Raw genomic sequence first — 26038 nt, forward strand, 5'->3', positions numbered from 1 at the left:
CGTGAGCCACTGCACCCGGCCTGTTGGATTCTTTAGTACAGAAAGTAACAGAGCCTTCCAACAAATTATGTTCAAAAACTCCCTGGCACGTGAAGCCAGGCGTGCAGGCTCAGGGAGCGATCATTTTGTTGACCAGCCAACTGTTTACTGAGCCTGTATTATGTGTCACGTCCCTTGTCAGCTCAAGGGGTACAGGAGTAAAATTCATGACTGTGGAGAGGTTGGACCCCCACAGTGGACATCACTGCTGTCATAAAAGAGGCTACCAAGAGAGCTGCCATGGAGCCCAAACACCTCAGCTGTTTAGTATATGATTCAGTGTGAAAACAGTTCATTTGCATTTAGCTTCTTTAGAAATTCATCTGCACAGGCTGAGAATTAAGTCTTAGACATACACAACACGACAGTGAACAGAATGATTTCATTTCATGCCCACTGGACCTGGGTTGAACTCTCTGTCAGTCACGCCCCTTCTAGAGAAGTATCAGCAGCTCCCCATGTTTGTACTCCTAAAGGGAAAGGTTGATCATCAGCCATTCTGGATGTAAGTCTTCTTTTCTGAGACAGAGTCTTGCTCTGTTGCCCAGGCTGGAGTGCAGTGGTGCGATTTCAGCTCACTGCAACCTCCACCTCCCAGGTTCAAGTAATTATCCTGCCTCAACCTCCCGAGTAGCTGGGATTACAGGTGTGTGCCACCATGTCCAACTAGTTATAATTGTTTGTTTGTTTGTTTGTTTGTTTAGATGGAGACAAGCTCTGTCGCCCAGGATGGAGTGCAGTGGTTAGATCTTGGCTCACTGCAACCTCTACCTCCAGGGTTCAAGCAATTCTCCTGCCTCAGCCTCCTGAGTAACTGGAATTACAGGCGCCCACCACAACGCCCAGCTAATTTTTTTATTTTTAGTAGAGATGGGGTTTCACTGTGTTGGCCAGGATGACCTCAAACTCCTGACCTCGTAATCTGCCCGCCTCGGCCTCCCAAAGTGCTGGGATTACAAGTGTGACCCACTGTGCCTGGTTAGTTATTGTATTTTTTGTAGAGACAAGGTTTCACCATGTTGGCCAGGCTGGTCTTGAATTCCTGGCCTCAAGTGATCCACCCGCCTGGGCTTCCCTAAGTGCTGGGATTACAGGTGTGAGCCACCATGCCCAAATGGATGTGAGTCTTATACCCACACTCTACTTGCTCCTTTCTTCCTGTGTATTTGCTCCCTCATTATTTGTATGCATGTCCATTTTCCTTCACTACAAGATGATGAGCCAAGGGCAGCTTTTGATGCACTCTTGTAACACCCAGAGTAAATAGCAAAGGTGCTACACATCTCACTAAATTTCCGATTGATTAAAAATATATGGGCAACCGGGTGCAGTGACTCATGCCTGTAATCCCAGCACTTTGGGAGACCGAGGCAGGTGGAACACAAGGTCAAGAGTTCAAGACCAACCTGGCCAAGATGGTGAAACCCCATCTCTACTAAAAATACAAAACAATTAGCTAGGCATGGAGGCGGGCACCTGTAGTAATCTCAGCTACTCAGGAGGCTGAGGCAGATAAGTGCTTGAACCCGGGAGGTGGAGGTTGCAGTGAGCCGAGATCATACCACTGCATTCCAGCCTGGACAACAGAGTAAGACTCCATCTCAAAAAAAAAAAAAAAAAAAAGATATGGGCAGGGCATGGTGACTCACGCCTGTAATCCCAGCACTTTTGGAGGCTGAGGCAGGTGGATCACTGGAGGCCAGGAGTTTGAGATCAGCCTAGCCAACATAGTGAAACCCCATCTCTACTAAAAATACAAAAATTAACTAAGCATGGTGGCAGGTGCCTGTAATCCCAGCTACTCAGGAGGCTGAGGCAGGAGAATCGCTTGAACCTGGGAGGCAGAGGTTGCAGTGAGCCGAGATTATGCCACTGCACTCCAGCTTGGGCAACAGAGTGAGACTCCGTCTCAAAAAAAAAAAAAAAAAAAAAAAAGATATGTAGGCCAGGAACAGTGACTCATGCCTGTAATCCTAGCACTTTGGGAGTCAGAGGCAGGTGGATCTCCTGAGGTCAGGAGTTCAAGACCAGCCTAGCCAACAGGGCAAAACCCTGTGTCTACTAAAAATACAAAAATTAGTCAGGTGTGGCACATGCCTGTAATCCCAGCTACTCGGGAGGCTCAGGCATGAGAATCACTTAAACCCGGGAGGCAGAAGTTGCAGTGAGTTGAGATTGCACCACTGCACTTTAGCCTGGGCGACAGAGTGAGACTCCCATCTCAAAAAACAAAGTTAAATTTAAAAATCAATCAATAAAAAGTTATATAAACCAAGTGCTAAAAAGTAAAGGTACACCTCTTTGAGGTGAAAACAAAGATGAAACAGGAAAGCCAGGCCTGTAAGAGAAAGCTGACCCAGTGGCAGCCCCAGGAATGGGTGATGGGAGTGAGAAGGCTCATGTGAGAAGAGTAGACATCACCAGCCCTGGACAGACCAGAGGGGCAATAACCACCTCACATGAAGCCTGGAGACTTGAGGTGTCTTGTCCTCACAGATGACAAACAGATGGAGAAGAAACTGGCAGTCTTTCTGTAGATTTTAGTCAGAAAACAATTACTCATGAGAAGTTACCACTTTGGTCTACACTGCACCAGCTACTGGTCTGAATTTATATTACTGTATAGTATAGAAACCTCTAACCTGAAACACGAACACAAAAACTCATGCAGAGCAATTAAGTCTCCTGGGGCTCTGGACAGAAGTTAACCCCGAACTGCTATGTAGAGACAGTTTTACCACTCTAGGTATACAGAACTCCTGAGGAATACTAACTCACTGAAGATGAGCTCAAAGTAAAATGTATTTAAACCACTGTATTAGTCAGAGTTCTCTAGAGAGACAGAACCAACAGGATCTGTAATAGATAGATAGACAGATAGGAAGATAGATAGATGGATAATGAAAAGATAGATGATGATGATGATGATGATAGGAAGATAGATGGATTAAAAATAGATGACAGATAGATGGATAGATAGATCAATAGATAGATAGATAACAGATGGATGACAGGGGATTTATTGAGGAATTGACTCACACAGTTATGGAGGCTGAGAAGTCCCATGACAGGCTGTCTGTAAACTGGAGACCCTGGAATGCTGGTGGTGTGGCTCGGTCCAAGTCTGAAAGCCTCAGAACTGGGAAAGCCAATGATGTAACTCTCAGTCTGACGTCAAAGGGCTGAGAATTGGGTTTAGAGGGGGTTGTGGGGACACTGGTGCCAATTCCCAAGTCCAAAGGCCAGAGAACATGGAGTTCTGATGTCCAAGTGCAGGAGAAAAAAGGTGTCCCAGGTCTAGTAAAGAAAGAACAAATTTATTTTTTCACTGTCTTTTTGTTCTATCTGGGCTCCCAGACAATTAGATGCAAGCCACCATGCCTGGCTAATTTTTTGTAGTTTTAGTAGAGATGGTGTTTCATCATGTTGGCCAGGCTGGTCTCAAACTCCTGGCCTCAAGTGATCCACCCACCTCAGCCTCCCAAAGTGCTGGGATTACAGGCGTGAGCCACTGTGCCTGACCCCTTTATTGTCTCTTACAACAGTTTTTGACTTAGAGTCTATCTTGTTTAATATCAGTATAGCTACTCTTGTTCTCTTTTGGTTACTACTTGTATGGAATATTTTTTTCTATCCTCCTACACTGAACTTAAGCACTTCCTCAGATCTAAAGTAAGTCTCTTGTAAACAACATGTAGTTTTTCGTTTTGTTTTTAAAAATATCCACTCTGCCAATCTATGTCTTTTGATTGGAGAGTTTAACCTATTTACATTAAAGTGTTTGTTGAGAGGGAAGGCCTTACTACTGCTATTTTGTAATATGTATTCTGTAAATCTTGTAGCTTTCTTGTCCCTCAGTTTCTCCATTACTGCCTTCCTTCATGTTTGGTTATTTTTTTTGTAGTGATGTATTTTAATACTTTTCTAATTTTCTTTTGTGTATATTTCTGTCTATATTTTTTATGGTTATCCGATGGGGATCAAATATAACATGCTAAAGTTATAACAATTGATTTTAAATTGATGTCAATTTAACTTGAATTATATACAAAAACTTTACTCCTTATAGCTCTGCCCTCCCCCATTTTACTTATTGATTACACATACTACATCTTTATGTATTGTGTATCCATTAACATATATTTTAAGTTATTTTTATGCTTTTGTTTCTTAAATCCTATAAAAGAATAAAAAGTAGAGTTATGAACTAAAAGTACAATCATACAAGCTTTCATAATTGTTCATATATTTACCTTTCCCAAAGAACCTTACTTTTTCTGTAATTTTGAGTTACTGTCATTTCATTTCAACTTGAAGGACTTCCTCTCACATTTTTTGTAGGACAGGTTTAGTGATAATAAACTCCCTCAGCTTCTGTTTATGTGAAAATTTCTTTTCTTTTTTTTTTTTTTTTGAGACGGAGTCTCGCTCTGTCGCCCAGGCTGGAGTGCAGTGGCGCGATCTTGGCTCACTGCAAGCTCCGCCTCCCGGGTTCATGCCATTCTCATGCCTCAGCCTCCTGAGTAGCTGGGACTACAGGCGCCCGCCACCGCGCCCGGCTAATTTTTTGTGTTTTTAGTAGAGACGGGGTTTCACCATGGTCTCGATCTCCTGACCTTGTGATCCGCCCGTCTCGGCCTCCCAAAGTGCTGGGATTACAGGCGTGAGCCACCGCGCCCGGCCGAAAATTTCTTAATTTCTGTGTCATTGTTGAAAGTGAGTTTGTTTGGATATACAACTTTCGGTTCACAGTGTTTTTGGTTTTGTATTTTTCTTTTAGCATTTTAAATATATCATACACTGTCTTCTGATTTACAAAGTTTTCACTGAGAAATCCCTTTGCAATCTTTTTAAGGGTCCCTGGTTTGATGAGTCACTTTTCTCTTGCTTTCAAGATTCTCTTGTATTTGCCTTTACAGTTTAATTACAAAGCGTCTCAGTGTGAGTTTCTTTGGGTGTATCCTACTTCAAGTTCTCTGATTTTTTTTGTTTTTATTTTTGTATTTGTATATCTACATACTTCTTCAAATGTAGGACATTTTTGGCCAATATTTCTTCAAATAATTTCCCTGTTTTTTCTTGCTGTCTTTCTTTCTGGGACTCCCATAGCATGTGTGTTGATTTGCTTGATGTCTCATAGGTTCTTTAGGCTCTGTTTACTTTACTTCATTCTTTTTTCTTGTTTCTCCACAGACTTAATAATTTCAAATGACCTGTTTTCAAATTTATGGATTCTTTCTTCTTCCTGTCAGAGTCTGCAGTTGAACACCTCTAGTACATTTTTCTATTCAAGCGTTATATTTTTCAGTTCCAGAATTTTTATTTGGTTTCTTTTTATAATTTCTATCTCTTTGCTGATATTCTCATTTTGTTCCTATATTGTTTGCTTGATTTCTTTAGCTCATTTTTCTGTGTTTTCTATTAGCTCTTTCTTCATATTTAAGACAATTGTTTTAAGTCTTTTTACCTAGAAAATATAATGCTAGGGCAGGCATGATGACTCACACCTGTAATCCCACTTTGGCAGGCCAAGGTGGGTGGATAGACTGAGGTCAGGAGCTCGAGGCCAGTCTGGTCAACATGGTGAAACCCCATCTCCACTAAAAATACAAAAAAATTAGCTGGGCATAGTGGCATGCACCTATAATCCCAGCTACTTGGGAGTCTGAGGCAGGGGAATTGCTTGGACCAGGGAAGTGGGGTTGCAGTAAGCAGAGATTGCACCACTACACTCCAAACTGGGTGACAGAGCAAGACTCCATTTCAAAAAAAAAAAAACAGAAAGAAAGAGAGAGAGAGAGAAAGGAAGGAAAGAAGGAAGGAAGGAAGGAAGGAAGGAAGGAAGGAAGGAAGGACTGCAGAGTCCGGACCGCCTTCCGTACTCCCTTCCTTAGTTCCTTCCTTCCCAGCCTTCCTTCCGTCCTTCCTTCCCTTCCTCCTTCCTCCTCTCCCCCCCCCCCTCTCCCCTCCCTCCCTCCCCCCCCCCCCCCCCCCCTCAGCCAGGTGCAGTAGCTCATGCCTGTAATCCCAACACTTTGGGAGACCGAGGTGGGTGGATCACAAGGTCAGGAGATGGAGATCATTCTGGCTAACATGGTGAAACCCCGTTTCTACTAAAAATACAAAAAAATTAGCCGGGTGTGGTGACAGACACCTGTAGTTCCAGCTACTCGGGAGGCTGAGGCAGGAGAATGGCATGAACCTGGGAGGAGGAGCTTGCAGTGAGCTGAGATGGCGCCACTGCATTCCAACTTGGGTGACAGAGCGAGACTCCGTCTCGAGAAAAAAAGAAAGAAAGAAAGAAAGAAAGAAAGAAAGAAAGAAAGAAAGAAAGAAAGAAAGAAAGAAAGAAAGAAAGAAAGAAAGAAAGAAAGAAAGAAAGAAAGAGAAAGAACAAAAGAAAATATAATGCTAGTGTTTCTTTAGGGATGATTTTTTTTGAAACTTTATTTTCTTCCACTGAACAGATGTTTTTCTGTTTCTTTGTAGGTCTTTTGATTTTTTAAATTGGGTATTCTTAAAAAGTACCATTTCTCCCAGTCTTTGCAGACTTAGAAAACCATCACTAACCAACAAGGCAAGTTCTAAACTTTGGAACCCTCCCAGGGTGAAGGCATAAGGTCCTCTCAGGCCTTTTATGGGCATACATCTGCCCTGGGCCTGTGTGTACTTTTCTCCCCCCAATTCACCCCATTTACTATCTGCTTTTGAATGTCTTAATTTCCCAAAGAGTCTCACCCCAGCTTCTTTCCAGGGCCTTAGATATCCTATTGTTTTCCTCTACCCATAACTCCCCCATTCCCATGCTTCTACCAGTGTGTAGTCCTTTCCAGCTTTCATGAGCAGTGCCTGCTGCTTCCTGTGGCTCTTCCCAGCCTGGTATCTAAGTGATTCCACTTTTATCTGTTTGAGCTCTGAGTTAGATGAAACACAGACCAGTCCTTCAGGCAACATCCAGATATGTTAGATCTTTGCAAATAACATTTTCTCTGCTCCCTCCAAGTTGAAAGATAAAACTGGGAGGTGGTCTGTGGTTCTCTTCACCCATGCCATGCAGAGGAGGGGATAGAGTAAGGGGGGCATGTAAAAATGCCACAAAATTTTCTACTCTTTAAATGTGGCTTTTTCTTAACTGGACATTTGCTTGGTTGCTGAAGACCTTTGGATGTTTCCCAGAGCTCCTATAAAGTGTATTTTATTTTATGATGGAGTCTCGCTCTGTCACCCAGGCTGGAGTGCGGTGGCGTGATCTCTGCTCACTGCCAGCTCTGCCTCCCAGGTTCACACCATTCTCCTGCCTCAGCCTCCTGAGTAGCTGGGACTACAGGCACCCGCCACTGCGCCTGGTTAATTTTTTGTATTTTTGGTAGAAACGGGGTTTCATCGTGTTAGCCCGGATGGTCTCCATCTCTTGACCTCGTGATCCGCCCACCTCGGCCTCCCAAAGTGCTGGGATTATAGGCGTGAGCCTCTACGCCCAGCCTACTTATTTTTGAGACGGAGTTTCAGTCTTGTTGCCCAGGCTGGAGTGCAGTGATATGATCTCGGCTCACCGCCACCTCTGCCTCCCGGGTTCAAGCGATTCTCCTGCCTGAGCCACCCGAGTAGCTGGGATTACAGGCATAAGCCACCACACCCGACTAATTTTGTATTTTTAGCAGAGACGGGGTTTCTCCATGTTGTGACCAACGTGTCAAGGCTGGTCTTGAACTCCCAACCTCAGGTGATCTGCCCGCCTCGGCCTCCCAAAGTGTTGCGACTACAGGCTTGAGCCACTGCACCCACCCGGCCTATAAAGTCATTTTAATCAGTGTTTAGATGTTCTTTTCATGTTTGGACGTGAGAACAGGGCCTGGAGTTACCTAGTCTGCCATCTTGCTGACCTCACTCTCTGCTTATGCCTATTTGAAGTTTTGTTTCTATTGTTGTAACCTTAAAGAGTCTCGATGAATGCTCTCATTATGTAGGTGATAAAACTCAAACTCAAAGTGGTTATAGTGTTTAACCTACACAGCTAAAAAGTGGATAACTCAGGGACTCAAGCCCGAGGCATCTGAGTCTTTCTCTCTGCATCCTCCAAAGCAGTGTTTCCAGACTTGACATTCACACAAATTGCCTGGAGATTTCATTAAAATGTAGATTCTTGCCGGGTGCGATGGCTCATGCCTGTAATCCCAGCACTCTGGGAGTTCGAAGCAGGTAGATCACCTGAGGTCAGGAGTTAAAGACCTAAAGACCAGCCTAACATGGTGAAACCCTGTTTCTACTTAAAAAAAAAAATTAGCCGGGCCTAGTGGCGCCTGTAATCCCAGCTATTCAGGAGGCTGAGGCAGGAGAATCACTTGAAACCAGGAGGCGGAGGTTGCCGTGAGCAGAGATTGCGCCATTCCACTCCAGCCTGGGTGACAGAGTGAGATTCCATCTCAAAAATAATAATAAAAAAATGAAATGCAGATTGATTCATAAGGTCTAGGGTGGGACCAGAGGTGCTGAATTTCTCACAAGAACCAAAGCCAAGCTGAGGCTGATGGTCTGCAGCCCACAACTTGAGTGCTGGAGACAATGACAGCCTTAAGACAAGGAGGCACCCAGCTCAAAATGATCTCCTGTAAGTGTCTTCTGGATGTGTAGTGGCATACTTGTTTTCCTGTCTTATAGGATTGAGATGTAGAAAAAAATTCATCTAGCATGGAAGATAAAAAGACTCACAGTGGCACAGGATTTCTAGGCTTTCTTTCCTTAGTAATGAAGGTGACCTGAGTTCAAATGCAAATCCTAGACTTTCCCAAGGCATTCCAAAACCCCAGGCAAAGTTTTGGAATCCCAGAGCACCCCCTCATTAGGAGGGATTTAAGTGGCCTATACTTTGAAAAGCAAACACTGGAGCCTCTACTCCACACCTGCCTTGCTCAGCTCCCTGAAGGCAGCTGATCTAAAGTGACTATTGAAGAAGCGTCTCTCCCATGCAATAAGCTTGCCAGAGAAGGACAAGTCCTCCCAAAGGAATATATGTCCACCTGTAGGTCAATCAGAAAGACAAGGCCTCCCAAAAGAATATATATCCATCTGTAGGTCAATTGGTCAAGCGAGACTAAAGAAGTACCATGGGGTAAAAGCCACTATAGTCAGTATTGGGAGTACTCTGCTCCCCTTTGGGGCCATCACTGTACTTCTCTGAGTCAGTGAGCCCAGGATAGTGCATCTGGGCTGTATTTGTGACAAGAGTGTGAAGGAATGAGGATGGAGCAGGGGCCAGGTGAGACTGGGGCAGGGCTGCCAGCTGCCTGCTGAGTCCAATGCTGCTTTTCTTCTGTGTAGCTGCAGGCCTGCTGATGCAGCAGCATGGCCCTTGTATGCTCACAGAGCAGGAAGTCATCAAACACAGAACAAGGGATCCCTGGGCTGCAGGCTCTGCCAATGTGGTTTCAATTCACTCAAATGTTAAAATAGTCTTCCTCTTGATCAGTTAAGTTTGTGAGATGTGCAAAAGGAGTTGGTAACGAGGGCAAGGGATACCAGCAAAGCAGTTGTCATTTCTGCCTTTCTTTCCTGGTTTAGGACCAGGGAACAACAGCAAACAGAAGGGCATGGCCCCATATGACAGAATGAGCCCTGCTGCTTCCTACTGAGGGGCCCTCGGGGGATTCTCCACCCTCCTAGCTCTGCTTTTTCTCATCAGACACTGCGCTCATCAGCAGTGCTCTGCCTAAGTAAACACTTCATTATCTAGAGGAGTTTGGAAATAGGGTGTTAAGACATTTTTGTTAAAGACAAACACCATGTGGAGCATGAGATTCCAGGTCATGTGAGTGTCCATGACTAACTTGAGTTAACATTAGCTTATGAGAGGGTGTCAGGGCCAGAGTCATCTATTGACTTAATAGCAGTTGAAGCGAAAGGCCATTGATTCAATTATTAATTACTTCACCCTTGACTTAGCATGTGCTATGCTGTCAGCTCTGTGCAAGACACTCAGAGCCCAGAAAACCCAAGTGAAACTAACAAAATAAAAACCCCATCCCTGTTCTGGAAGAGCTCCTAGCCCAGACTATAAACCTCTCTTCATTTCCAGAGACAGCCTTCCTTTCAGAGCCTATGTATGATTGATTGTTTTTATTCCTGCCTTCTGAATTTCATGACCAAAAACGCTGAAGAATTGTCCTTTTTCTCATGATCAAGAGAGAAGCTGCTCCCTGGCAAGTGGGATCATGCCTTCCCCCAACCCCAGGGAACGTGTTCTAGGGAGTGAAGGAGAGGAGACGGGAGGAGAGGGGATGTGGGGATGCACTGTTCAGGTTCATGTCCATTGATCAGCATATTTGAGTCTTTAAAATCTCATTCATTCTACTAATGTTTCATAATTAGAGAGTCCCAGTAGGCTCTGTGCACATCCTCTAGACAATACCACACGAAGAAAGAGTAGCTGGTGTGCTTCTGGATTATGAAACAGCAAAACACAAAACCAAAAAAAAAAACAAAAACAAAAAAAAACACTGAACACAGAAATGACTACAAATCTGTACTTTCCCAGGCTGATCCATGGAGACCAGAGTTATGGGAAAGCCTCCCAGACATGCTGGGAGGGACTCTCAGTCCCGTCCCTCCCTTTACCCAAGACGGATGTGTGGGTTTAATGTTTCAGTAAGATTTCATCAAACCAAACCACAGGAGATAGATGGGTTTCCATTCCCAAGTTGCTCCTTTATTTTTGTTGAGAAAGTTATACACAAGTTTAAAAAATATATGTGTCCATATCTGAAGATTGTCACCCAATTCAGAAATACATTCAGAGTGGCTTGAGATGATGAGACATTTGGGTTTGGAAAGAAATTGTTAAATTATCCACTTCTTTTACCACCCCAGGAAAATAGAAACAGAAAATTATCCAGGCAGGATGGAGAAAACTTTTTGAAATGCTGACTTGAGGGTCCAGCATAAAATATTCTATGTAGTGATTGTTGTTAGTGACTTGGGGCTTTTGTTCTGAAAAGTCAAAAGAAAGGGCCCCCCATGGCTTCAGTGGTTCCCAAGGGTCTCTCTTGCTGAAAGCTCATAATAGCCCTTGAGAATTATTGAGGAGCATGTTAAAAAAAGATTCTGGGGCCAGGCACAGTGGCTCACGCCTGTAATTTCAGCACTTTAGGAGGCTGAGGCGGGAGGATCACTTGAGCCCAGGAGTTTGAGACCAGCCTGAGCAACATCTCTACAAAAAAATACAAAAATTACCCTAGCATGGTGGCACATCTGTAGTCCCAGCTACAGGGAGGCAGGGGGCTGAGGTGAGAGGATCTCTTGAACCCGTGAGGTCCAGGCTGGAGTGAGCCATGATCACACTGCAATGGAGTGGAGTAGAACACCACTCAGTCCAGCCTGGGCCACAGAACAAGACCCTGTCTCAAACAAACAAACAAATAAACAAACAAAAAGAAACCCAAACAGATACTGGGCATTGAACCTGGACCCTCTGGATTACAGTTGCCGAGATTAGAGCACAGTAATGTGCATTTTTAAGTGGTTCTCCCAAGGCGACTGTTTGAGTCTAAAAACCTTTAGAACTTTGTGTGTGAATGGTCTCTAGGTGAGTTTGTCTCCTGGTGGGTTTGGTGAGGTGGCTGGGCTGCAGCCAGACTGTGCTCTCGAGCCACCAAAGCACCACCACACCTTGGAGAGCCCCTAGTTCCTGGTCTGGGTGGGGCGTGGAACATCTTATACTATCATTAAAGAAGGACGCTCTCTGAGGCTCATGGCGGCCATGCCAAATGATTGAAAACCAAACTCAAACAGGCTTCCAATGGCCACAGAGGGAATAATTTGAACAGCAACAAAGAAAAAAGACTGCTCTGGACTGGGGCACATCAATCATTTTAAAATTAATGAGTTCATCATGAAAACAAAGAATGAAACTCGTTGACCACCTGGAAGGATGCTGGGGAACCAATCAAGGCGTCAAGACTGTGAATCACGCATGGACCCTGCCTTCCCCTCGGTGACCGAAAGCTGGACTTTTGTTTCTCTAAGGAAGGTGCTGAATCCCACTTGTCTGTGCAGTCCCGACAGCAGCCTCTCTCAGCCTTGCAAGTACTTAGTGAGCGTTAGATCAGGAGGATGAGGCATTTCTTCACCAGCAAAGACATCCTTCGTATCTGTAATTACCTCAGCCCATTGAGGGAAGTATCTGCTCCGAATTCTCACTACAGCGGCCCAGCTAGTGTGCCTCCTTACAAACTGTCGGGATTGCTGGGGTGACTTTACCCTTACCCTGAGGCTAGAGTTTCTCATTTTTCATCCAGGTGACTGCATGTTACCAGTTTTCTAATGTCGTGAGCGGCCCCCACAAGCTGCAATCTTCAGACCTGCAACTACCCGATCAGTTGTCTGCTCGCTCTGGTTTTGCCAAATTGGTCTAGTTTCAAGAGGCCTCCAGTTACACATTGTACGTTGGAGAAGGGGGCTGTGTCTGAACCTAGAGTGACCTCGGAATTGTGGTTGGGAACCAGGTTCACCTTCCACGTGCCAATCTCACTCTGCAGAGGAGTGGGCCACAGTGTGAGGGGTGGTAGCCCCTCAGCCTCCTATTGGTAGAGGCCTCAGGGGAGCAGAGAGGACATCTCCTCCCTTTGGATCCTGGCACCTGAGCCAGACACCGGCTCTCCCAGAGGCAATATGCATTTCCAAGCTGAGCTGTACACAGAGCTGAGACCCACATCGGCCACTGGCCAGCTGGTGACCTTGGGTAAGTAATGGCGGCCCTGAATCTCTGTATTCTCAACTTTAAAAGATGAGAAAGGTGTTTTTCTTGGGAGTGCTGTGTCAATTAGGAAGAGGATGGTGTACAGCAGACACTTAATTGGCACTGCGTTCCTCCTGTGTGGGGTACTCTAGACCTTCCCTCCTCCCTCTGGGCTCCTTAGAAGCGAGGATCAGCCCCTCTGGGCTTATTATCTCAGGCTGCCCTTTCACCCACCCTGTTTGTTGTCTGCTCCTGGGCAGGGACTCTCATTAAGGGCAACAGTGTCAAGGGGTGGCCCAGGTCCTGGAGCCTGTTACCCCTATTTTGAGGCTCAATGGGAGTGCCCATGGCCAGCTCCACAGCAGGACAGATGGCTCTGTCACTGGCCTTGAGTAATGGGAGGCTCCTCTCACCCTACTGGGTCAAAATCAAAGGTTTCTACCATCTTTGTGAGGCAGTTTTACATATATCAATCTCATCTGGACCCTCTCGAAAACTCAAGATGTGGGCAGGGCAGGGGCAAGGTAATTAGCCCTCTTGAACAGGATCAGAAACTGAGATTCAGAAAGCCACTCATCCAGTGTCTTGCAGCTCCCAGGGGCTGCGCCACACATCATGCAGCCTTGGTGCCCCTCCTCCTCCCATTGGCCAATTTTACTGGAACCCATGGGCACACGAGGCCTCAGGACACCTCTGCTACTCTTACTAGCCCTACTACAAAATCCCTAAGGACAGCAGGCTCCAGGATGTGAGGTCTAAATGTTTGCCGCTTTTCTCAGGGGAACTCCAGTTGTTATCTAATCATTTCAACACAAAACCTCAAAATAAACCCACATGAATTATGGACGAAATGCCCAATTTAGAAGAATTTTGTAAAATAAATGAAGAATCATCTAAAATATTTCATGTATGTGCCGGACAAATCTGAATTGTGTACCCAGGTCTATGCTCAGAGCCTTGGTAAGTAGAGATTCTCTAGGGAAAAAGTTTGAGAGCAAACTTAGGCTTAGGAGAAGCAACAGGGTTGAGGCTGAGCGTGGGATTTGATGCTGGAGTGTCTGAACTCAAATCCCAGCTCTGTCTCTCACTTTTCTGGCCTCAAGGAAGCCGTTTAGAATCCCGAGGCTCGGCCAGATGCGGTGGCTCAAGCCTGTAATCCCGGCACTTTGGGAGGCCGAGACGGGCGGATCACGAGGTCAGGAGATCGAGACCATCCTGGCTAACATGGTGAAACTCCGTCTCTACTAAAAAATACAAAAAACTAGCCGGGCGAGGTGGCGGGCACCTGTAGTCCCAGCTACTCGGGAGGCTGAGACAGGAGAATGGCGTAAACTCGGGAGGCGGAGCTTGCAGTGAGCTGAGATCCGGCCACTGCACTCCAGCCCGGGAGACAGAGCGAGACTCCGTCTCAAAAAAAAAAAAAAAAAAAAAAAAGAATCCTGAGGCTCAATCCTGAGATCCTGAGGCTCAATTTTCTCATTTATAAAATAAGGTAATGGCTGGGCACAGTGGCTCATGCCTGTAACCCCAGCACTTTGGGAGGCCAAGATAGGCAGATCACTTGAGGTCAAGAGTTCAAGACCAGACTGGCCAACATGGCAAAACCCCATTTTTACCAAAACACAAAAATTATCTGGGCATGGTGGTGCACTTCTGTAATCCCAGATACCTGGAACACTGAGGAGGGAGAATCACTTGAACCCGAGAGACGGAGGTTGCAGTAAGCCGAGATCACACCACTGCACTCCGACCTGGGTGATAGAGTGAGACTCCATCTCAAAATAAATAAATAAATACATACATAATAAATAAAATGAGGTAACAAGGCTTTTTTCAAAGGGTACTTTTGAAGTTTCTAACTTTTTTTCTAAATGCAATATTGATTATTTTTTTTTCCTTCTCTCCTTCCCTCCCTCCCTCCCAGCCTCCCTTCCTCCCTCCCTTCATTCTTTTTTTGATGGAGTTTCACTCCGTCACCCAGGCTGGAGTGCAGTGGTGGGATCTCAGCTCACTGCAACCTCTGCCTCCCAGGCTCAAGTGATTCTCCTGCTTCAGCCTCCTGAGTACCTGGGACCACAGGCGTGCACCACCATGCCAAGCTAATTTTTGTACCTTTTTTTTTTTTTTTTTTTTAATGAGATGGAGTCTTGCTCTGTTGCCTCCGCCTCCCAGGTTCAAACAATTCTCTGCCTCAGCCTCCCAAGTAGCTGGGGTTACAGGTGCCTGCCACCATGCCTGGCTAATTTTTTTGTATTTTAGTAGAGACAGAGTTTCACCATTTTGGCCAGGCTGGTCTTGAACTCCTGACCTTGTGATCCACCCACCTTGGCCTTCCAAAGTGCTGGGATTACAGACGTTAGCCATAGTGCCCAGTCTAATTTTTGCATTTTTAGTATAGACAAGAGTTTCACCATTTTGGCCAGGCCGGGATCGAACTCCTGACCTCAAGTGATACGCCTGCTTGGTCTCCCAAAATGCTAGGATTATAGGCGTGAGCCACCCTCTCTGGCCTGATGATCTTCTCCTCCTCCTCCTCCTCCTCCTCCTCCTCCTTCTTCTTCTTCTTCCTCCTTTCTTCTTTCTTCTTCCTCTTCTTCTTCTTCTAAAAAAAATAAAAATAAAAATTACTTCATACTTTTCTTTCTTGTCCTCTGCCTTGTTGCCAAGTTTGGAGATGATGAAATTGAGACTTAAAATAAGACATTATCACCTTTTCTTGTATGTTGTTTGCAGTTGAGTCCTAAGAGGCAGAAGGGGGCCACTCTGGAAATTCCAAGTCCTTGGGAGTGGTTTGTGTTTGCAGTTTCACATAAAAATGAACCTGTTCTTGGCCAGGCGCGGTGGCTCAAGCCTGTAATCCCAGCACTTTGGGAGGCCGAGACGGGCGGATCACGAGGTCAGGAGATCGAGACCATCCTGGCTAACCTGGTGAAACCCCGACTCTACTAAAAAAATACAAAAAACTAGCCGGGCGAGGTGGCGGGCGCCTGTAGTCCCAGCTACTCGGGAGGCTGAGGCAGGAGAATGCCTTAAACCCGGGAGGCGGAGCTTGCAGTGAGCCGAGATCACGCCACTGCACTCCAGCCTGGGCGACAGAGCGAGACTCCATCTCAAAAAATAAAAATAAATAAATAAATAAATAAATAAAAAATAAAAATGAACCTGTTCCATGAAGACTCAGAAGGGAGACTCAGAAGGGTGGGGGCAAGAAGAGGGGTGGATGATGAGAAATTGTTTAACAGGTATAATGTACATTATTTGCTTGTTGAATACACTAAAATACCTCTACACAATTGATATGGTTCAGCTCTGTGTCCCCACCCAAATGTCATCTGGAACTGTAATCCCCACGTGTTGTGTCAAGGGAGGGACGTGGTGGAGGGTGATTGGATCATGAAGGCAGCTTTTCCCATGCTGTTCTAGTGATAGTGAGGGAGTTCTCACAAGATCTGATGTGTTTGTAAGTGTTGGGCAGTCACTCCTTTGCTTGCACTCTCTCCCCTGCCACCTTCTGAAAAAGGTACCTGCTTCCCCTTCTGCCATGATTGTAAGTTTCATGAGGTCTCCCCAATCATGCAAAACTGTGAGTTAATCAAGCCTCTTTCTTTTTTTAAATTACCCAATCTTGGGTGGTATCTTTATAGCAGTGTGAAAACAGACTAATAAAACAATATATCTGTGTTACAAAGTTATACTTGTACTCCATAAGTTTGTACAAATAAAGTGATAAAACTGAACCAGTTCTAAATCAGGTTAAATTGAACAAGAATATCAGGCATAGTCCATGGAAAACGACTCATACTTCTCTCTGATTCCGTAATTTATTTTTTATTTTCAACTTCATGTCTCTCAGCCACGCCGGCCATCTCTATCATGTACCTTGGGCCTTGGGGCCCAAGTAACGGCTTCAGCCCCTCTGGCCAGTATGTCTTTCTGCTGCCTGTACTGGACACATGTACTGCCTAAACCTGGAGACTTTCTTATCTGGTCCAGACCCCCAGTTCCTCTAACACACTCATTCCACAAATAGAGCCTCAGGCCCCTCCAGGCCCATGGCTACAGAGCCTTTCCTCTCCTAGAGCTTCTTTCCTTTTAGACTCACAAGCCCTCTGCTTACCTGCAACGTGACAGCCTCATTTGAGGAGGAGGAGCTGAGGCTCACCAGGTGGGAGCTGCCCCAAGTCAGTTTAGCTCAGAGGTCAGGGGTCTTTGTAAGATGCAGCATGAAAATGAGGTGTTACGACCTCAACCTCCCTCTTGCATCACCCACTGGGCAAATGCCAATGTCACGTCCTTTAAACTGACTTCCTGCCTCCCTTGCCTGGTTTAGATCAAAGTGATCAACATTCTCCCTGGAGCTCGGGGAGGGAAGTCTGGATGAGCCCGCTTGCCCTTCAGTTCTGCTGTCCTGCTCTACCCAGGTGGGTATTTGACAAGTTTGTGGATTTCAAGCAAAATGTATCTAAAACACATTGTCTTACAGTATGAACTAAAGGAAACAGTGTTTGAATGATATCTGTCTCTTTTGGAACCAAATCATTGGTTTGGATGATTTATTAAGAAGTGAATCAGCTGGGCTGGTGACTCATGCCTGTAATCCCAGCACTTTGGGAGGCCAAGGTGGGCTGACCACTTGAAGTTAGGAGTTTGAGACCAGCCTGGTCCACACAGTGAAAGCCTGTCTCTACTAAAAATATCAAAAACTTAGCTGGGTGTCCTGGCGCACACCTGTAATCCGAACTACTCAGGAGGCTGAGGCACGAGAATTGCTTGAACCTGGGAGGCGGAGGTTGCAGTGAGCCGAGATCGCACCACTGCACTCCAGCCTGGGCTCCTTTGTCTAAAAAAAAAAAAAAAAAATTAAAATGCCCCAATTTGGGGGGAGGAACAGGGTCACTGCTATGAGAAGGCTAGACATGGCCTAAAGTCCTTTCTAAAATTTCCTCTGATATTCCTCGCACTTTCGAATGATTTCTCCTTTCTTCCCATTCCAGCCACAGACTGCTAGGAAGTACAGTATTTTTTTCTTTTGGAAGAAAATATAAATGGGAAGGCACAAGATTTTTATTAATGCTGTTGCTGATTTTAAAATAAGCTAAAAATGTGCCGTCAATCCAGTTGGCTGCTCCCTGCCGCCCACGGAGCCTGTAATCACTGCCTTACAACTCACAAGAGCAGTGGCAACACAGGCAAACCACATCTGCATTTCCAAATTCTGAGCAGCAGGTCCCTGAAATAGAGGCAGGGTGCGGGAAATTATAGGACTTGAGTGAAACTGTAGGATTGCTGGGATTCCCACAGGCGCCCAGCCCTGGCTTGGGGAATGTTTGAGTGTGGGAACTACCCCAGCTTCTCCGCACTTACAGGACAACCGGGGATTCGCCTGTCATGAGAGCAGAGGTCCTGTCCCCTGGCATCCTACGCCCCAGGCAGGGCACCCGAGGGATCCTGGGAAAACCCAAAGCTATGTGGCTGAAGCTCCTGCTTTGGGGCTTAGAGTTCAGCGGGTACACTAGACTCCTGTCCCCATTTTATTCTTGCATTTGGCAGACGAGTCACCCGGGCAGTGGGATGAGGAGGTCACTAACAGAGTCAACAGCAGGAAGGCGGCTCTGGCCGGACCCCAGGGAGGGAGGCAGTGGTCAGGACAGTGGTCATTTGTGGGGCCTGGGAGGTGTGGATGCTGGGAGGGATGTGGGGGTGGTCCTGGAGGACTGTTGTTCTTTCTGGACCTGGGAAGTGGTTCCATGGGCGTGTCCACTTCATGATAATTTGATTGTTTGTCTTTTTTCAAATGTTTGTTATCCATAAAAATTTGAAAAAGCTCCCAGGGCTTTGGTAACTCCCTGTGGGGTAGAGAGGGGCCTCAGAACGTCAAGGCTGGATTTTCCACCAGGCTAGAAGGAGGAGGGCTCAGGGTTGTATTTGATTTGTTTAGGAGAGGGAAAGAGACTGGGCATGTCTTACACAAGGGAAAATAATTGTTTTTCTAACATTTGGGGTCTCAAAGGCGCTTGAGAAGTGATTACTTTGGGGGTTTCTGCTTCTCCTGGCAGGCTGAGCTGTTCTGGCTGGGGGGCTTCACTGTCTGCCTGTCCACAGTGCTGGCCTGCGGGGTCTCGTGATGGCTGATGCTGACGTGTGGGAAAGCCGCCTGCCCCAAGAGGCTCCATCCTCCCAGTAGGCACTCCATGGAGGAAAGAGAGAGGTGGCAATCAATAAACTTGAGTCATTATTGATATTAGTTGTATTGAATATTTACCATGTGGCTAGCAGGGGTGCCAGGGGAAAAAGTGACTCAAACCTAGAAGGAAGGTTTTTGTGGTAGTTGTTTGGTTTCTTCTTTTGAGACGGAGTCTCGCTCTGTCGCCCAGGCTGGAGTGCAGTGGCATCATCTTGGCTCACTGGAAGCTCCGCCTCCTGGGTTCACGCCATTCTCCAGCCTCAGCCTCCCAAATAGCTGGCACCCACCACCACACCCGGCTAATTTTTTGTATTTTTAGTAGAGACGGTGTTTCATTGTGTTAGCCAGGATGGTCTCAATCTCCTGACCTCAAGATCCGCCCGCCTCGGCCTCCCAAAGTGCTGGGATTACAGGCGCGAGCCACCGCGCCCAGCCAGAGGAAAGTATTTTTATAGGTCACAATTGACAGATGAGAAAGGCGAAGATCCAGGTGTGTTTGGAGCTTGGCCCAGGTTAGGGGGCTACATAGGCTCAAGAACTGCCTTTCGTTTGTTTAGATTCCGTCAAGACCGGAACAAAGAGAAACACAGAGGTATCTGTCCAGGAGTGGGCCTTCAGGGACCGCATAGCTTCTCAGTGCTCGGCTTGCATGATGCGATAAGGGCCCTTAGAGCTCACTCACCCCTTCTGTCATGTGAGGACACAGGGAGATGGCATCATCAATGAACTAGAAAGTGGGCCCTCCCCAGACAGCAAATCTCCTGGCACCTTGATCTTGGACTTTCAGCCACGAGAACTGCAAGAAACAAATTTCTGTTGTGTACGAGCCACCCAGACCATGGTACTTTGTTATAGCAGCCTGACGGGACTAGCAAGCCTTAAGAAAAGTGTCAGAAAATTGTCAGCCTGTCTCAAGAGCCTCAAGATATTTTCACTAAGGAGTTGTTGATACCCTTGAACATCTCTTTCTGTATACACATGCACCTGAGCACATGTGTCTTTTCACAATAGCCCACTGTGCATGTTGCTTCCCACACACCTGAGAGTATCAGTCTTGGTAGGTGGTGTTGGGGGTATGTCAAGGGCTCCCCGTGACCTCCAAGATGTAGCCACTTCTGGCCCTTACCCACTGCCCTTCCAGACTCATCTCCCAGCTTGCCCTGCACCCCCTGCCCTGAGCACCTCATCTTGCAGACACGGACACCTTTCACTTGATCTCCTTTGTTCCTTTGGTGCTGCCGCTCTGCTGCCTGGCTGCCTTTTCCCATCTATGAATAGTATAATTAGATTTTCCTGTAATTAAGTGAGTGGGACTTTGGAGGCCTCCATTCCCATTTTGTTCCTGTCCTGACTTCCTCACATCCCCTCCAGGACCGTTCCTCTATGTGGTCTTCGGTCTTCAAGCTTCTTGCCACTGCATCTTCACTCAACCTGTGCCTTCTCTCGGGAATGCCTCTCCCACCTTCTCTGTGCATCAAAGCCTTATTCACTCCCAAACTCAGCCTGCAGGATTCTACATAGAATGAAACTTCCCTCCTCTGGAGGCCTGTGTAGTTGTTCGTTGAATTAGTCAAGTGTCTTTGGTACAAGTGGTCAAGGGCATGAACTGGGTGCGGGACTGGGTCTATATCTTACTCTGCCACTCCGTGGCAAAGTTGGAACATCTCTGTGCTTCGCTCTTATCCTTAAAATGGGGTTAATGGCCGGGCGTGTGGCTCATGCCTGTAATCCCAGCACTTTGGGAGGCCGTGGCGGGCAGATCATGAGGTGAGGAGATCGGGACCATCCTGGCCAACATGGTGAAACCCCATCTCTACTAAAAATATAAACATTAGCTGGGTGTGGTGGTGCGTGTCTGTAATCCCAGTTACTTGGGAAACTGAGGCAGGAGAATTGCTTGAATCCGGGAGGTGGAGGTTTCAGTGAGCCAAGATCGCGCCATTGCACTCCAGCATGGGCAACAGAGTGAGATTCTGTCTTAAATTTTTTTTTTTAATGGGGTTAATAACTGTGAGTTCCTTGTAGGGATGTGTGATCATTCATTGAGGGGAAATATGGGAAGTATTTAACACTTGACACGGGGTAAGCACTAGGTGAGTATGGCAGTTGCTACATTTATATCCTTGGGTTCTAGTTGGTTTTTACCCTTTGTACCCCAATCCCAGACCCCCACACTGTCAGCTACCAGAAAGCAGAAGCCATATTCATGTTTACATTCCCAGTGCCTTATCTATGGATTGGGACAGGGGAGGTTCCCCCAAATGTAACTGGTGAATGGGCGGCTTTGTTCCAGACCACTGATGCACGCTCCATGGCTGAATGGAAATTAGAATCCCCACCTGAGTTACCTCAGGTATTCCCATTTGTAGATTACAGGAAAGTTTCCCGTGCTCTTAGGAAAAGGAAGCTCATGGTCACCAGGCACTATACCTAGTACTTTCATGGATGCTATTCAGTTTAACCTTCTCCTAAATGCCTGCTCTTATTGTGCAGGTAAGGAAACAACTTCTGAGAAGTTAAGCAACTTGCCCAGGCCAACACAGCTATTCAAAAAAGAGGTAATATTTGAGTTCAGGGCTGGGTGCCCCCAAGCCAGCACACCTTCTTACTTGTTACTCATTTGTAAATTCCATGGTGGGTGGAGGACATATCCTGGAGAGGGTATTGAGTGGTTCGGGAGTTACTAAAACCGCTCTTGCTTCACACATAGCTGATGCTGAGTCCTTCAGAAGAGTGCCTGTGCATTTAAAAAATGCAGAGAAGTGTTCAGAGCCTGTTGGGGAAGCAGGGAGTTGCTATTTCTGTTCAAGGCAATGAGTGAGGCTGCGCCTTCCCAGAATTCATTTGGAATCACCCTAGAGAAGGCTGGTGGCTTGCAAGATACTGGATCTTGCTGGCTCAGATAGGCACAATGCAAGGTGGTATACATAAATGGTTTCACTGACTCCTGGAAGGATGCCCAGGCCGGGACACTCATTGTGAGTTGCAAAAAAAGAAAGGGGGACCCTCAGAGGGAAGGCAGGAACAAGGGCTCATGGCCGGAGGTGTGGAGCTGCATTGAAATCCTCTTGAGTGGGATGCCCAGGCTTCCCCACCAGATCCCAGAAGCTCAACGTAGTATCCTGATGTCCTGACTGGCTCTGCAGAAGCCCAGGTGTCACTCTGGGTGAGTGGGCTCAGATCCTCCACACTCTTCATCCTCCAGGCACTTTGGATATCCCCCATTCTCTGGATGGGGACAGCTTTCTGGTTGAGCTAGGTGAGGGTGATCATAGCCAGCAATCCTGACTGGGCCTTCAGTTCTTGATCCCCAGTACAGGCAGGGGCTACAGGGTGCCCTGATGCACAGAGGCTCACCAGCTGCTCAAGGTCTCCTCCCACATCCATCTACATCCTGACTCAGTGCTGGATTGTGACACTCTGGAGGACAAGGCTGGTGCTCCTAGTGTGTACCTGCCTTCCTGGAGGCCAGGTTGCCAAGAACTGGCTCCTAGCCACCCGCTTCTTCAAGGCCCTTAACACTTGACATGGGGTAAGCACTAGGTGAGTATGGCAGTTGCTACATTTATCTCTTTGTGTTCTAGTTGGTTTTTACCCTTTTGTACCCCAATCCCAGACCCCCACACTGTCAGCCAGAACTCCACTACTCAGAGCAGTAACAGCACTCCTCACCCCCTCCCTGTCCACCCCACAAGTGCTACCTGCTTACCTGGGCTGTGTCCACGCTGGCCTCTGTTCTTGGGGCCTGGGGAGCCAGAGAGCCACCAAGGACGGACAGGCCAGGCTCAGGAAGCAGCCTTTGGTGGGGCAGCCTACCTGCACTCACCCCTCCCTTGCGCCTTCTCACCTGACAGCATCCCCGCTGGATGCAGGTTCCTTCCATGCCTCCACCTAGGGGCATCCCACCCCTCATTGCAACACTCTCTAGCGCCCTTCCTCCCCTGCACCATCCCTGCTCCTTCATCTCCTGCCCTTTGCCTGCCCTACCTGTCACCTCAGTGTGCACTGACCTCGCCCTGCAGGCACTCACATGAGCACATCTTGGCCTCCCTCCTGAGGGCCCTACCCAGACCAGCCACAGGAAGGCAACCTCAGGCAGCACCAGGTGGTCACTGGGCAGTGGGGACAAGGACCAATATGCCCACAGCAGTGGGCGTCGTGGGTTGGGGAGGGGGTATGGGTTGGGGAGGACGTGTGTGTTCCTGGACCTTTGCCCTGTTCCTGAGGTGGGCAGATGGGGTTCCTGGTTGACCCTGCACACAGCCTCCGTGGTGGTCCCCAGAGGACTGTGCAGTGGGGGCAGCCAGTGGCAGCCTAAAGAGTGCAGGATGGGGGTGGGGGGTGCCCAGTGAAACAAATGCTAAAGACCAGCTGGTTATGGCAGGACTTTAAGTATATATTCCTGTATGTCTTTTCAAACATATAAACAAAGCGATTCACATTTTCATATACTGGAAAGGCAGGCTAACTTCGTTAATTTTCCTGCAGCATGTGCATAGTAATAAAAAGTTCTGGCCGAGCACGGGGGCTCACGCCTGTAATCCCAGCACTTTGGGAGGCCAAGGTGGGCAGATCACGAGGTCAGGAGTTTGAGATCAGCCTAACCAACATGGTGAAACCCCGTCTCTAGTAAAAATACAAAAATTAGCTGGGTGTGGTGGCACACGCTTATAATCCAGCTACTCAGGAAGCTGAAGCAGGAGAATTGCGTGAACCTGGGAGGCAGAGGTTGCAGTGAGTCGAGATTGAGCCACTGCACTCCAGCCTGGGCAACAGAGCCAGACTCCGTCTCAAAAAAAAAAAAAAAAAAAAAAGGTTCTATAGCCTTCTTCCAGTTTCTTCCAGTTTCTCCCCTCAATTAAATGTAATAACAATCTAATCTGTGCACTGAAAGTTAAGATAATAGAAAAAATTTCATCCAGAATCCCATCACCCACATGTTACTGAGGGAGAAATTTTACCACCTCTCGTTTCAGGCCAGTTCAGGCAGGTGTATATTGTCTCAGAAGGAGATATTTCTTTCGTCTGATATTGGAGAGTCACCAGAGTCGCCAGACAACAGGACAGGACACTCGTCTTGCCCACAGGCTAGGTTTGCTGAATGCCACTAGGTATGCCAGACACCAACTCTTGTCAGAGTTATTCCATCTGCCTGTTTGGAAAAGGCAGCCTTCACCCCTGCATTCCTAGCTCCTGGGCTGGTGGCCTGCCTGACATCTGGGGGGAGTGGAGTGAGGTTGCACTTGACCCGCACTGAGAGTGGAGGGGAGATAATGGTTTAGGTGGGAAAGTACAGCCCCTCCAGCTTCAGGGATCAGCTCACAGTAGCAGGGGGAAATCTCCAGAGGAAGACTGGGGTAGGGCATGCCTGCTCATTCACAACCCCACCAAATGCAGAATCGTTATTACAGGGACTTTAAAGAGGGATGTGTGTGGGTAGATGCGATCCTCACCGAAGTGTGACCTGCTTTTTCTAGTATTTGTGAGGATGTCTCGTTAACGTGCAGGAGAGTGCTGGTTTCAATTCGATGGTTTGTTTACTGTTTGGTTTCCTTTCCGTTACAAACACAAAGAGTATGTTAAAGAGCCTTTCCCCATCATCTTGTTTTAAAAAAATTTTTTTTTTTACTTGTTAGAGTTTAATTATGGAGATAATTCAAATCCACAGCAACATGTAGCTAATGACAAACAATTCCAAAAACATTTTAGGAAGAGCAACACATTGACTTTTCCTTTTTGAAATGTGTAAGGCGTTCATTATTGCAGTGCCCTGCTTATACCTCAAGACTTGCTTAGTGCTGCCCTCCAAGAATACCGCTCTGTCCCCTTCAGGATGGACAGGGTTCCACTGTCGTTCCCCTCGTATGTCCTTCATAAAACCCATCAGGTAATGTTTTCATGTGGCTCTCTCCCTCCCAGATATGAGCAGGAAGTCATCTGCTGAGCTCACATCCAGGCACGAAGAGATCAGTAAAAAATACAGGCTGGATGTGGTGGCTCACGCCTGTAATTCCAGCCCTTCAGGAGGCCAAGGTGGTCAGATCACCTGAGGTCAGGAGTTGGAGAACAGCCTGGCCAACATGGTGAAGCCCCATCTCTACTAAAAATACAAAAACTAGCCAGCATGGTGGCATGCACCTGAAATCTTAGCTACTCGGGAGGCTGAGGCACAAGAATCCCTTGAACTCGGGAGACAGAGGTTGCAGTGAGCCAAGATCGTGCCACTGCATTCCAGCCTGGGCGACAGAGCAAGACTCTGTCTCAAAATAAAAAAAAAAAAATAAAGAAAAAGAAAATTTGTGCATAGTCAGACTTTTTAAATTTAGGAGCTGCACAATCATGAAGACTGATCTCAAGAAAATTAAATGACTGGCCAATTTGATGAACCATTTCCTGAGCTTGGTCAATTGAATATAAACAGTGGTGCTTTCTCAGCATAAACATTCTAAATGAGGATAGGAAGTGTGCTTTGCAGGATGGACAGATTATTCTTTTTTTTTTTTTTTTTTTTGAGACGGAGTCTCGCTCTGTCGCCCGGGCTGGACTGCAGTGGCCGGATCTCAGCTCACTGCAAGCTCCGCCTCCCGGGTTTACGCCATTCTCCTGCCTCAGCCTCCCGAGTAGCTGGGACTACAGGCGCCCGCCACCTCGCCCGGCTAGTTTTTTGTATTGTTTTTAGTAGAGACGGGGTTTCACCGTGTTAGCCAGGATGGTCTCGACCTCCTGACCTCGTGATCCGCCCGTCTCGGCCTCCCAAAGTGCTGGGATTACAGGCTTGAGCCACCGCGCCCGGCCAGATTATTCTTTTAACTAGATGCATCTGGAGAGTCCCTTGGTCATTCCATGACTTTGTAGGGAAAAGACCTTCCTGACCAGGAGACCAATTCTTCTTGGCCAAACTGGGCATGATGCCAGCTTATAACATCATCAATTAAACACAGCAGAAGATTCAGAGAGAGGCAAATTAGAAGTGATAAGGAGCTATCCAATTTTACCATATATAATGGCAATTTTTTTTTTTTTTTTTGAGATGGATTCTCACTTTGTTGCCCAGGCTGGAGTGTGGTGGCGTGATCTTGACTCAC

At 46.9% G+C, this 26038-nt stretch overlaps 1 protein-coding gene across 1 annotated transcript; it reads left to right on the top strand.

The window, feature by feature from the left end:
* The first annotated feature begins 18340 nt into the window (after positions 1-18340).
* On the top strand, positions 18341-22087 carry C6H7orf65 (chromosome 6 C7orf65 homolog). Its single transcript, XM_010374427.1, is given in 5 exon segments — positions 18341-18410; positions 21447-21490; positions 21492-21534; positions 21664-21690; positions 21693-22087. Coding segments are annotated over 5 exon segments (579 nt in total).
* The last annotated feature ends 3951 nt before the right edge of the window (positions 22088-26038 follow it).

Source organism: Rhinopithecus roxellana, chromosome 6 (genome assembly GCF_007565055.1).
Source record: "Rhinopithecus roxellana isolate Shanxi Qingling chromosome 6, ASM756505v1, whole genome shotgun sequence".
NCBI lineage: Eukaryota > Metazoa > Chordata > Mammalia > Primates > Cercopithecidae > Rhinopithecus > Rhinopithecus roxellana.